The sequence below is a fragment of the Euprymna scolopes genome, chromosome 32, assembly GCF_053919585.1.
Source record: "Euprymna scolopes isolate OS-2025 chromosome 32, ASM5391958v1, whole genome shotgun sequence".
Classification (NCBI taxonomy): domain Eukaryota; kingdom Metazoa; phylum Mollusca; class Cephalopoda; order Sepiida; family Sepiolidae; genus Euprymna; species Euprymna scolopes.
In genome coordinates this window covers 84,258,571-84,272,716 of record NC_136513.1, presented here as the reverse complement: position 1 = coordinate 84,272,716, position 14,146 = coordinate 84,258,571, and the positions used below count along the sequence as shown (strand labels likewise).

Genomic DNA, 14,146 nt, shown 5'->3' with positions numbered 1-14,146 from the left:
AAAGATTTTTATCGAACATTGAGGTAACCTGCCCCATTACCAGGCAGAGCACAGCACCCAATGATGGGCAAAAAAGCTTCTGCATCTCACATTTCGACTTGCACTATCAGATTTTGGTTCTTGCTCGAACATATCGAGCCTTCTTTAAATCTTTACAATTATATTTTTTTCCAAAAATTGAGTTTCATTGATTTCTACCTTCACAGGATTATCAATTACAAGTATTGCGTTAAAAAAAAAAAAAAAAAAAAAAAAAAAAATCACAAGTAAAATTAAATCCTGCAAATTTTGCTTACTGTACACTCAACCTTTGCAGGTTGAACCGGCTTCCTCCATGGGAGAAAGTTTCATATATACAGTGCATGCTAATCCTAAATTGTCATTCATTTAGGACTAACCAGACTTAACATTGCTTAACTTTGGTGATCCAGTCAGAACCAGTATGTTAACGTGATTATGCCATACATTCAAGCTTCGCTTATAGTGGTCTCTCTAGTAACAGGTACTTGCGACTCTTGCAAAGACCAAGATGTCATTCGCAGGATTTGGTTTAGTGTTACATGGAAATGTTTAAATAACGATCCAACTCATGCATTGTTTTTTTGCATTTTGGGTTAAACTGAATTAAAGACAGTTGATACTTTAACATTTCTGGCTTGTGAATACGTACAAGAAGGCCAGAGATAGCTTGGCACATTCACTATTTGCCAATTCGTGCAATCATTTCAAGGTCTTAAAATTGACATCCATTTTTAGGAATAACTAGCTGGATGCCCAGCGTTGCCTGTTCGTACAATACGCTTAAACATGTTTTTATTTATGCAGCTTGTTTATGTATTATTATAGAAGCAATTCTCTTTTGCATATTATATATTACAAGGAATCATTTACCTTGTGGACCAATTCAAAAAAAAAAAATATATATATATTATTCTTAAAATGTAATTATCCATTAACACGTATTTCGTCGTCTACGACTCATCAGAGTGGCTGTATCTAGCGAGATTCAAAATCAGGACCCAACGGTAATGAACCTAAACCCTTACCCCTGGACCATCTCGTCAACTGTCTGGATATATCGCAATTTACTTAGATGTTGTTTTGTTTTGGTTTTAGCGATATGTTTTGAATGAATTCAATTATTTACGAAAGTGCATTTTTATCTATAAATATAAATATATAAATAAATGTCGTTCATGAAATTCTGTTTATGTTTGTTTACAATATCACATCAGCTGATATTTTCCTCATCCGCTTCCTCTGTACTTATGCTTGGGTCTCCGTAGGCTATGTCGTGTTCTTTCGCCGCTAGGTCTAGTTTGTTTCGAGGGGTGAACTTAAACTTTTTGGCGTCGGTGCCCGGTCCGAGGAAGTCGTATCCAGGTACAGTGAATTCTAATTTGGACCGACGTCGCTTTCGCGGGGGAGGCATACTGCGTTGTTTTCATGCCGTGTGTGTTTATATAGTATTAAGTAGGTCAACATCTGTGACTATTGCGTCATTTCTATTTATAGATCTGAGAATATTATATTTATACCTAATGTATGGTTTCTAGTAATGGCACTATTACTTTTACTTTGATCGATCTAATGTATGGAGTGCAGCGACTACACGTCACTACCAGTGATAAAGAAAATAGAATACCACTTCTGATTAATGTTTAGTTTTAAAATATGCAAACAGAGAAATGATTTGCAGTGATTTTAAACGGTACCTCTTCTTTTATTGTAAACTGAACTCATTAAGAAAAAAAAAAAAAAAAAAATGAAATAAAATGGTGAGGTACACCTGGGCTTCAACAGAGGATAATTCGATCTATAGTTTAATGCTCTACCACTGAGCTATATCTCCCGATGTCAATAATTCTATTTTTCTTTTTTTTTAGAAATGATTTGCTGAGATTTTATTATCTCCCTTGGCCAGTGTAATGTAAAATATTCCCCTGTAAAAATTCTTTTTTATCTAGAAGAAAGTCTATTTTTAGGTTAAGATTTTTTTCGATTTGATACTTATCAGATGAATTTCTGTACAAAACATATCTAAGAACACTGCCAGACATATAAATTACCTTTGTGTGAAATTTGTAAAAAGATCGGTTCAGTCGTTTCGGAACCTATGATGAAGGAACACTCACACACACAAAGTGGCTTTCATATAATACTATCATGACTACCCAACGTTGCCTGGGTTCAGAGAGGTGGTATACTAAGGTTATTGAACAACCAACCCATAAAAAGAAAAAAAAAAATGTTTCAATCAAAATAGCATTGAGTACCCATGCGAGCTAAAAAAATAAAAATAAAAAATAAAAATATAAAAAATTAAAAAAACTAGCCGCAGTAGGCACGACTGAACCTATAACGCGAAAGAGGAAAAGGATGTGAAAAAAAGCTAATGCGCTAGCTGTCTCGGGCCACAATGACTTATGACGTCACGGGCCTTCGAAATAATGTTTTCTAAACGAACACGGAGATTGGTAGGCATATGACTCGCAAAAATGCAGCCGCAAAAAGTGACCCTTCCTTACAAAATACAGCACAGAATTAATCTTTTTGGTCAATTTTTAGATATTTTTTTTACTGGAAAAAAAAAAAAAAATCGATCTTCCTAACAATACTGATTTTGTCAGGGTCCGATGCCTGTGTCAAAAGTTTTTGGCAAACATACAAACACACGTTTAAGATGATTAATACTTTTAAAGATATGCTAATAAGTCAAAGGTCAGATGCTGTAATTTGTCAGCGGCCTATCATGCCTTGACAGAGTACAAAATAGACTTCGTGGTTTAGTGGGGGATGCCCTTTTCTCTACCCTGCAACCTCTCTCCCACAGAAGAGACGTTGCGAGCCTATCCTTGTTTTATCGTTATTTTCATGGCAGGTGCTCGTCTGAACTCCAATCCCTGGTCCCCCCTCGCCAAACTTTCACGAAAAACACCCGTCTAGCTGAATCCATTGTGAAAAATTTCCCCCACTCTATATCTGTGCCTAAATCAAAACGCGGATTTCATGAGCTAAGCTTCTTTCTTAGAACTGCACGCCTGTGGAACTCTGTTCCGTCTGCCTGCTTCCCTCCGGACTACAACTTGGATGTCTTCAAGTCCAATGTTAACAAATTCCTAATGAACCGCCCCCCTAATTAAACACTTCATAAAATCTCCTCACTAACGTGATGTACTTGCAATAACCCTTATCCCTGAGTGGCTTCCGGGCCTTGATAAGTGGTGATCACTGTGTAAAAAAAAAAAAAAAAAAAAAAAAAAAAATCCATAGTTATTGATTAGCACATGATGAAATTGTTGGTTAGCAAAAGTAATATATCTGGGACGGATTTCCTGTATCAGAGCTTTACATTGCAAGTGAAACAGTCGCACTTGCAAGTGATTTTTCCAAGTGGTAACTAAAAATAATAAAAGGCTCATCTTTTGGCGATTACGTGTGTGTGTGTGTGTGTGTGTGCATGTTTATTTTATCAACAATCTTCCAAAGTTCATTAAGGAGTGAAAAATGTCTGTTCAACATTTACATTTTTTAATAAAACGTCAAATTATTTAAGCAATAAAAGGTTTAATAGAACAATGTACTTTTCTTTTTTTTTTTTTTTAAACGAAGGCCGTTTAAAAGATAGCAGTAGAAATTCAAACGTTTACACCTTTTCATCTCAACATAAAATTTGGTGCATAATTAAAACTAGCCTGGGTGCTCGTCGTTACCTGGATGTTTGTAAAAAAAAAAAAAAGTTGTAGCAGGCAGGCTCGAACCCGTGACGCGAAGGCGGAAAAGTGGAAGTGTGTGTAAGGGTGTTGGTTGAGCAAAAAAAAAAAAAAAAAAAAAAAAGTGACACGTTAGCTGTTGCACCCACTGACAAACCGGAAGGGCTAGACAATTGAAAAGAGACAGTGACTTTTGAAAACATCAGCGAAAAAAAGCGACCCCCCCCTCCTTGTAGAAAAGTGCCCAGTTACAGATAAAGGAATTAATGTTTTTGCCCAATTTTTCGATATTTGTTGTCCGAAGGGTCGAGCTTCAAAATGATACCAAGCTTGTGAAAATCCATCACCTCTGTTGAAAGTTTTTGCGAGATATACATACATACAGACAGACAAGATTAATATTATAGATTACACTTATGAATAAATTAAAAAAATATTCATGATGTACATACTCATCACAGAACAAAAATGTCATATTCCAAAAATCATGCGGGTTTAGCTAGTAACTTTTCTATTTGTCTAGTTAAACAAAAAATATTTAGTTGTCAAAGGTCAACTAAAGATAAATTTGTCCATAGAGCCCTGCCAGTATGCCAGCAGCACCCTAGGCAGATTGAACAAGCATTTTTTTCTCCTGAGCATGAACTACATCTCAAACCATTGTAGTTCAGTTTTGACGATTTTGAGTCAGGGCACTAATCACTCCCGATTCCATCATCGGAGACCAACTAGTACTGCTGTCATCGCTCAGGTCTTCAACAGCCCACTGACATGTTTGCACCAGCCAGGTAGAGAGAGAGAGACAGAGAGGAAGGGAGGACAATGAGCTCTCCTTCTGGTCGACAAGCTGCATGTCTAAACCACTAGGGAGGTTACTGAAGGACAGACTGTAGGAAGCGTAGGTTTAGTATTCAGTGGAGCGTAGGAACTAGAAGACGATCTCCTCAGCAGCAATCCAGAATGCTGAGAAGATAATCATTAAAAAACTTTTAGTTTGTGTGGATCTGGCACTCTCATATGCCACGTCTCACAGCTATAGAGAAGGATGGTCTTAACCATTGCCTGATAGATGTTTTCCTTCAAGTCCATGTGTATTTCCTGTTGAGACCAGTTGAGACTCAAGAATGCGAACTGTGTTGCTCCTATTCCCAGTAAGAATAGGTTATACATGTAATAACTTTATTGGGGCACATTCCATGAAAGTACCTGTAAAACAATCCTGGGTATGCAATTTCGCAGTGATGAGACAGGGGATGGACCTTAGCAGACAGTGTGGGATATATTAGGTTAAAAATTCATTTTTACACCCTATTCAAATAAGAGGTGCTAGTGGTTGGTACACTAACCCACATGTGGCAACAGTACTCCATTCGAAATAGAAATTTCCGTTCTGGTGCAGCTTTGCGTATCTATATCTCATGGACGTACACTATCAGATCTACACCTCATATTGCAAGCAATGCAATACAAGATACAATCTCAGCCACTGCCTGCCCAGATAGACAAAGGAATCCACATTTTTTAGGTAAATTCCGTCCAGTGTGAGCAACTCCCAGGTACCCTGGTCAATCACTCAGGACCTGTTTTGGAGGCATTGATGCACATCCCTAATCCACAAGCAACAATCTGCACGTGTATGCACCTCGTCACTAGTCGACTAAAGCAGGATTATATCATCTGTGCAAGCAAGATCAGACACACCCACATTTCGCCCAACTGCAACCGGTATTGCTCACATAAAATACAAGCTACCAAGGGGCATTATTTATCAGGCTATGGTACAGATAATCCTTTCCTATCGCTGTGAAACACGGCCAATGTGAGTAATCTATATAAGCTTGCAGTCTGTGATTAAATACAAACATAAATTCTGTCAATCATAGAATTGCCAATCCTTGTCATTCGTCTTTCTCCAATGCCATCAAAGATGGTTTGGCATCGACAGGGTGGTCAAAAAGTCAGGTAACATTTTAAAGAAAAACGATATTAGCAATACACGTATATTTAAGTACCATACATTGAAATATAAAATGAAACAAACATGAAATATGTTTATTTTGTTAATTGCCGCCCATTTCTCTCTATCAATCGCTGGAAGCGATTAACCACTGATTGTGTAACACGTGTAATCATGTCAGCTGATATCCGCGCAATCTCCTCTTCAATAAATAACTTTAAAGACGCTATTGTATCAGGCTTCTTGCCATAAACGCTATCCTTTACATAGCCCCAAAGCCAGAAATCAGGAGGGGTAAGATCCGGAGATCTGGCTGGCCATTCAACTGGGCCACGGCAACCAATCCATCGTTGTGGAAAAATTTCATCCAAGAAATAATATTAAACGAATAGAGATTATAATGGATCATATTGTTTTTTCTACCTTTAACATGTTACCTGACTTTTTGACCACCCTGTAGATTAGTACAAACATGTTGGTGCCCAGTTGAAGACCGAGGGGGGGGGGTAACAACTTGAGCTTTCTAGAATGCATAGAGTGCATAGAATCAAGTTAATCTGACTGAGGTGAAGTAAATTCCCATCGAGGGAGAATATGACTCAATTAGACGTCAATTTACTTCTCTAATTACCTGTCTTACAAGTTCTCACTGTCAACTCTGTTTCTGATGTCCAACTTTAAACTCATAATTGTCTAATTACTCCAGACGAAGTTTTTTTTGTTTTTTTTTCTAATAATATTCAATTAACATTCTAAAAATTATATAAAAAAAAAAAAATCTAAATCGAGTGCTCTGCTAATAGCACAGTACCAAATCAAAATAATAAACTTACACAAATTATCTAATTTCTTCATTTACATAAATTATAATTTTGAGTCTATTTTTCCTTTAATTTTCATTTATTTAAAATCAACGAGTAGAAAGCACCTTTTTTTTTAGTTGCTTTACTTCTTAGTATTAGATTTAAGTTAAAAGTGATTACAATTTAAATGATATGAATTAAGATTCAGAGTTTAAAAAAATTTAAAAAATAGGTTTTTTTTTTATTATACACATAGATTCGAAAGAGTTGTCAAAAAACAAATATATAACAAATAAATGTTATCAAAGGCAAGATAAGTTACTTTTCTACCTAACTGGATATATTTTTAGTATATTATTTAATTGGATTCATTATCGAGATGAGTATTATTTATTAATTTATTTATTGTGGACTATTATTCTCATCTTTATATATACCCTTCGGGTACGGACCCGACCATGGAAGATTAGATAATAAATAAACGTGGATTTATTAAGACCAAAAATTCCAACCTTGATCGCCCTTCAGGGCCTGTAGCACAGTGGATAGAGACGTTGAATCTCTATGGTTCCAAGTGATAATTGCCTGAAGATATCGGTTTCAATCCTACCCAAAGCCGGCCAGAGGCTTAGTTGGCAAAACATGGTTAGACGACAACAGCTGTGGATAGCAGTAATTGCTGAGAATGCAGTTAGGAGATTCAGAGTTCCTATCCACTTGATGAAGGCCAACGGAACAGTTGGCCGAAACGTTGTGAAACAACTAAGAAAGATGAGGATAATAGTCCGCAATAAATAAAGTTTTTAGTGTTTTTATTCAATGTAAAATATTTGGTTAAAAAAATCATACAGCGTTTATCGATATGTTTGAAAAAAGACAAAGGGCGGCAAGGTCTCTGTTGAATACATAAGTTTGGGAAATTGAGTTCAAACTAAAAAATTACGCAAAATACTGTTAGAAACTCAGTCAATATATGTTAACGTGACATAGGCGGACATATATTGACCAAGTTTCTGACAGTATTCATTAGTAGTGGAAATTGTATAGGTCTTTTAGGGTCACAACTTAACGTTTCCAGATAGTTTAACATAAATTTAAAAAAAAAAAAAAACAACCCTACATAACCGGTGTTACCGAGGACGTAGTGAGATCATTTAGTTTTTAATTTTTATGGTTTACACATTCTTTAACTATTATTATATTCTTCATATTAAAATGAGTTACGACCCCTGCTGATTTTTTTTTTTTTTAGTTAATTAATGTAGATTTCATATTTACTATTAAACTAAACTATTTACTATTACAGAGCCAATACTCTCTATCAATTATTCTAGAGTATCCACTATATAGTAGTGATTTCAAAAGTTAAAAATCATATCAGCTAGAATCGAAACCAAAACCTATAGCTCTTCGTATCATTCGCTGTTCTTTGATCTGAATCCATATGTATGTAAAAACTTAAAAAACAAGCGTGGTCCCCCTCTGGTGCTGCATGTGAGATGACGCCACAAAAAAATAGTGAAGAAATGATGAATGTGAGAAGCGTGAAGATTGAGTTAGTCCTAAAAACAAACAATACTTCCGTCATAGTTAAAAATTGAGTAATTTGATTTGACTTTTTTTTTTCGCTCTTTTGGCCCAATCATGGTGCCTGGGCATCCTAAGAAATTACGGTGCTTTCGGGGTACTCCCCCAACCACTTCTCACGATTGCAATTCAATCGTCCCAAGCAACACGCTTCCCACGTCCTCTATCTGGCTGGAAAAAGCGTGTCGGTGGCCAGCTAAGAACGTGGCTCGGGACTATCAAAGCCGACGCTGAGCTTATTTCGGGCCCGCTCATCTATGGCCTGTCTCGTTGGAGACGTGACTGGCTATTGCTCACTCGGGATCTTGCCTCCAATCACCGGGCTTGGGCCGCAGCGGTACGAGATGTGCATCTTCATGAAGCCGACTCAACTCCTCCAGGGTGAATGTCGTTTCAAGTACAAGTAAGTACACGCTTCCCCCCTGTCGAACTCGTCAACATTGGGAACACCAGTTTCTTCAATTCTGCGATGCAAAACTTTCCTTGTGACCTCCTATTGAGCTCCTGGGAACGCCAAATCCCAGTCAAAAATGGACAAACGGTGCAGTTTCACGTTTTAAGACATGTATATTTGAATTCAGCACCATGGAAACCCACTATATAGACATACATCTCAAGTTTTTGAGTAATATGAAAAAAAAAAAACCTCCAAAAAGGCATGTTTTTTTTATCCCTAAAAGTCCCAGAGGGATGCAAACTAGAATTTTGCCAGGGTCACCCATACAGAATCTATATTAAGAACACTGACCTCCACATTTTGGCCAAGTTTCAGGAAAATCTAATGGATCAAATGCTATGGAGTTATTGAGCCCCTGGAGGCACCAAATCCCAGTATAAATAGATAATGATGCAGTTTCAGGCCTTAACACATGTATATTTGAGTTGACCACCGTGAAAAAACACTATATAATCAGACATATAAAGTTTTTGTTAAAAAAGAGCCACAAAAAGGGGCGTTTTTAGCAAAAGTCCCCGAGGATGAGAACCAGAATTTTGCCAGGGTCACCTATACTGGATTTATATTAAGAACAATAGGCTCCACATTTTGGCCAAGTTTCAGAAAAATCTAATGGATGGATCAAAAATGTGTCATTTTTGACCTCTTTTGAGCCCCTGGGGATGCAACGGAAAATTTCAGTGTGTAAGTATTTGATACTGAAGATATTCATAATCGTACCATATTTCCAAAAGATGGGGAGATATAACACATGTGAAATATTTGAAATAAAGTCTCCCCTTGCTGTTATTTCATTTGAAACCAGAGCAGCAAGTTTTAGTCTACTCTCTGTTAAGGCCAAATGTTTTGGGGGAATATATAATTTTAAAAGGTTTATATAAGGCGTAGTCTACTTAAATATTTTTTTAATAAATTATGTCATTCGAATACAATTAATATAGTACAACTATAACAAATGAAAGTTGTATTGTTAGAAGTTTCAATTTGTCAGCTAAAATGAGATTTGGGTCCTACTTTGAAAAATCCAACAGGATAACTTGATTTTCAAGTGTAACCAACAAAACGAAAAAGTGATCAGCCACGATTATATAACAAATAAATGTTATTAAATGCAAGAGAAGTCACCTTTCTACCTACCTGGATAAGTGTTTTAACTTATTTTGTTTAATTTTTGATTGATTATCGAGACTCATCAGATGATATCTTTATCTACGCCATTTTGTTATCGCTTTAACGGTATTTTTTTACGACCTGCCCCAGCGTAGTATAAACACCCCCGACCTCCCCATGTTAAGAACGGCTTTCTGAAATAAAAACACCCCAACCTCAAAAGCCGTTCTTAACATGGGGAGGTTAGGGTATTTACACTACGCTGGGGCAAGTCGTAAAAAAAAAAAAAAAAAAAAAAAAAAAAAAAAAAAAAAAACGTTTTAACGTAAGCACTTGGCATAACTTGTGTTTCACAGTAAATAAACACTTTAAAATAAGTTAAATCACAAAAAATAAAATAAATAAAAACACTTACCCAGAAACTTAACTTGCTTTTGGTAACATTTATTTTTTATATATTTGTTTCTGGATCACCTTTTTGTTTCGTTGGCTATAATTGTAAAAATGCCCGGCATTGAAGTCGCTGCTGAGCTGAGCCACAAGTAATTGAACTTTTACTTTTTTTTAATTATTGGTTAATAATAATTAAGTTAAGGGAGAGTTAGTAGTTTTTGCAAATTTAAAAAACAGGGGAGATAATGGCCAAAAATAAAATAAACAAAAAAAAATCGTTTAAATTGACAGAATTGTCTCCCCTTTCCTCAAAACAATCATGTCGCTTTTAATATTTATTTTTTATTATCAGCCAATAATTTCTCAAATAAACAAAGTACAGTTTAAATTAATTGTGACTAACAGCAATGATTGAAACATCTAACAAAGTAACAGGACTGTTTGAAAACAATATAAATCTTTACCTGTCTTTTGATCTGCAAAAAGGAGACAGTTTTTATGCAGTTTTTGGTGGGGGGGGTTATAAGATGACTTGAATATTCTTGAATGTATTTAAACTTTATTTTCAATAAAGAATTCAATAAATAATTTAACAAATCAGAATTGAATATTGGACATCAATACTCTATGCGACAAACGTCATTAACAAAAAAATTTCATAAAACCGTTTGGTAGTAATTTAGAGGGGTGCTTATTCAAATTGCCACTTATGGTAACAATTAAAAGTAAATAAAAATCTGTATAATGCAAGTGCCAGTTTTACGGAACGAAGATGTCATATTTCGAAAATTACGTAATTTGATCAAATACATATTTTTTTTTTTTTTTACTTTAGGAAAATCAAATTTTACGATTAAGCAAATCGTGGTGTTTTCGTCGGCCATGATGACATCCGATGAAATAAAAGGGGAGAGAACAGAATTCGAAGTAAAAAAAAAAAAAAAAAAAATCAGCCTTATGTTCAATATAGTAGAATCGCTAAATGTACTAGTGCAGAGAGTGATCCGGACGTAAATAACGTTATTTAAAGAAGCCATTCTTAACATGGGTAGGGTGTTTTGTACCTATTCTATACTTCAACCTTACAATTGAATTAAAAAAAACATCATAAAACTTTCATTAAACTTGGAAATACGATTTAAAAAATAGCGTGGATCACTCTCTGCACTAGCACCTCGCTAAAAATTGTAATTTGATTTATTGGTGCTAGTACACTTACTGATCCGCGCTATTTTTTTAAATCGTATTTCCAAGTTTAATTAGAGTTTTATGTTTTTTTTTTTATTCAATTGTAAGGTTAAAGTATAGAATATGTACAAAACACCTTCCACATGTTAAGAATGGCTTTTTTAAATAACGTTATTTCAGCACGGGTCAATAAGTGCACTAGCATGAAAAAAAATACTTGATCGATTTACATAATTTTTGGAATATGACATTTTATTTGTTTACATCAACATTATGTGAATAATACAAGCCAATAAATATTAATTTTACGAAATTTATTTTCCGGTATTTATACAAAAACATTGTACCTAAAATATAAACTTGGCGAGTGGGGGAGAGGGATGGTCTTAGAATAAGGCAAAAATTCCAGAGAAAAAAATGGTAAATTTTTAGATTAGGTCCACCTCCACAATTTTCATCTAAATGACAACTCACATAGGTTTTCGACTATGCTGAATAAGAAAATAGCATTGACATTTTTCAGAAATAAGTATTTATTGAGATATAAAAAAGTTGTATTATGCATTGTATTCTTTGGCGGCCATCTTTTTTACGCGCGTGCAGTGTCAGTCATGAGTAGATTTGTTTATGACGCGCGTAAAAAAGATGGCCGCCAAAGAATACAATGCATAAGACTTTTTATATCTCGATAACTACTTATTTCTGCAAAATGTCAATGCTATTTTCGTATTCAGCATAGTTGAAAACGTATAAAAGTTGTCATTTAAAAGAAAATTGTGGAGGTGGACCTAAATACGAACCGTGCTATATTTTTTCAGATAGAAATTTTCAAATTAAATTCAATCTTTATAGTATTTTTGCTTATTAAATTGAAAGTAAAAGCACACAATAGTTAACAATACCTTCACGCTCCCAGTGTTAAGTGTGGGATGGTACTTATGCAGTGCAGTGCACTTGTTAAACGTGTTAAATAACATTTAGAAAGCCATTCTTAACATGGGAAAGGAAGGAGAGTATTTTGTAACTATTCTGTATTCACACCTATAGTAAAACTCGAATTTGACTTAAATAAATAAATAAAATTTGACTTATAAAATAAATAAATAAATAAAACAGCACGGTAACATAAGTGCATAAACACCGATAGATTTCTAAACACCGCCCGTATTCTGCTTAATTATCGTTAAAATCATTAGTTAATTGATCGCATTATGCAAATATTTATAAAATTATAAATATTTTTAAAAATACAAAAAGTTATTTGGACAGAAATCGTTTCATTTTCGAAATTATATCAAATCAAAAGACGAAAAGAAATTGTTAACGGTAAAATTCCTATTTTACAATATCTCTCTACCGTACAGGGTCGTTTTTCAACGTGGAGAAAAGGAACAAAAATTAAAAATTGTCTCAGTCGTGAAGGATTTCTCCTCCACTGAGAGAGAACAAGAAACTGGGTGCAGTATCTGAAGAACAGATACTATACTTCGATCTTAGCCAAAACGTTAAAATTGTGAAATATAATTAGAAAAAAAAACAGAAAAGGAAACGGATTTTAACTTTTCCAGATTAAAATGCCACATGGTGAAAATCGAATTCTTGACGAAAACTCTTAAGATTGCAAAATGCTTATTTTATCAAGTTTTATTTAAAGTTGATCATATTGATGTAAACACTAAACTTTTAAACAAGTTTGTTTGTCATTATTTTTAAATATATGTATATATATATAAACAATGTTCAGACAATTATGGGGATTGGAGGGAAGTTTCTGAGAATATATATTTAAAAAAAAAAAAAGGACATTCTCTTACCGGGGATCTGTTTGTTGGACACCAACAAAGGCATTTACAGGTGGCTGTGAGATGTGAACTTGGTGTATATTCAGTTTTCAGAGTACCTGAGCGTGTATCCCAAACTTTTAAGATTCCATCCACCGAACATTGCATTAAATAATCACCTTTTGGGGAGAAAGCTGCGACGTCCCGAGGTGCCGCCATGATTTCTCTTAACGTAACACACACGTGGGGAAGAAAAGACAAGAGACTCAGCGCATGCGCTACAAACCTACTTCCGTTTCAACTACTTCCGGTAAAATCAGTTTTTTTTGTTTTTTTTCTGAAACCTGAATCGAAACCGGGGGATGGGGGGGGGGCGAAAGAAAGAACAATCGTATTTGTACGGTAAATCAGAAGAACAGGCGACTCGAAGCCCACACCAAACGGTGTCAGATAAAAAATTTGTATTCGTATAATAATGTTCCTATTAGTAAACTGAACTTTACGATTTTAGTTTTTTTTTAAATTACTTCGCCAATATTTTACGTGAAATCCGGTAAATCCGCGTGTTTACAATTTTAGCGATTTTAATACTAAATTGCATCCATTATAATGATGATTTTTATTTCGATAGTCCAAATTGGGTTATCTCATCCTTATTTATAGCCGATCAAAATACCAGTGTCATAAATGTTGATTTTCTTAGTTAGTTTTTCTGTGTCTTTTTTTTTTTAATTAAGTATAATTCTCCATAAGTACCTTACAATGTACGTACCTGTCACGGAAGTGAAAATGTCATATTCCAAAATTCACGTTTTTTTTTTTTTTCTACAAAAAAATTATTTTAAAACGATTTAAAAGGATTAATGTGAAATCGTAAGCATTACAAGGCTGATCTAACAAGTTTGAATTATTGTGGACTTATCTGCCCTTGTTTGTTTTTTTTATTTGTTTTTATTTTCGAAGATGCCGACGAGAGACAGTTCCTCTTTTGCTTACTTATAAAATGTGCTTTTCTTAATTAAAAAATAAAACTTGATCAATTTATGATTTTTGGAATATGACAAATTTGTTCTGTGGCGAGTATGTACAGTATAAAGTTTTTTTTGCATTTTCTTTCTTTTCTTTTTTTTTCTACTTTTTAATTAACTCAAATTTTA

The 14,146-nt window shown here is 34.6% G+C and overlaps 1 protein-coding gene across 1 annotated transcript in view; it reads right to left on the bottom strand.

Moving 5' to 3' along the window:
* Positions 1 to 13,283, bottom strand: part of LOC145256459 (WD repeat-containing protein 43-like) — an 88,449-nt gene extending 75,166 nt beyond the window's left edge. The window contains exon 1 of the mRNA XM_080115388.1: positions 13,023 to 13,283. Coding sequence (XP_079971514.1) covers positions 13,023 to 13,208 — 186 coding nt within the window. The 5' untranslated portion in view covers positions 13,209 to 13,283. The remainder of the gene's footprint in view (positions 1 to 13,022) is intronic.
* Between the last annotated feature and the right edge of the window lie 863 nt (positions 13,284 to 14,146).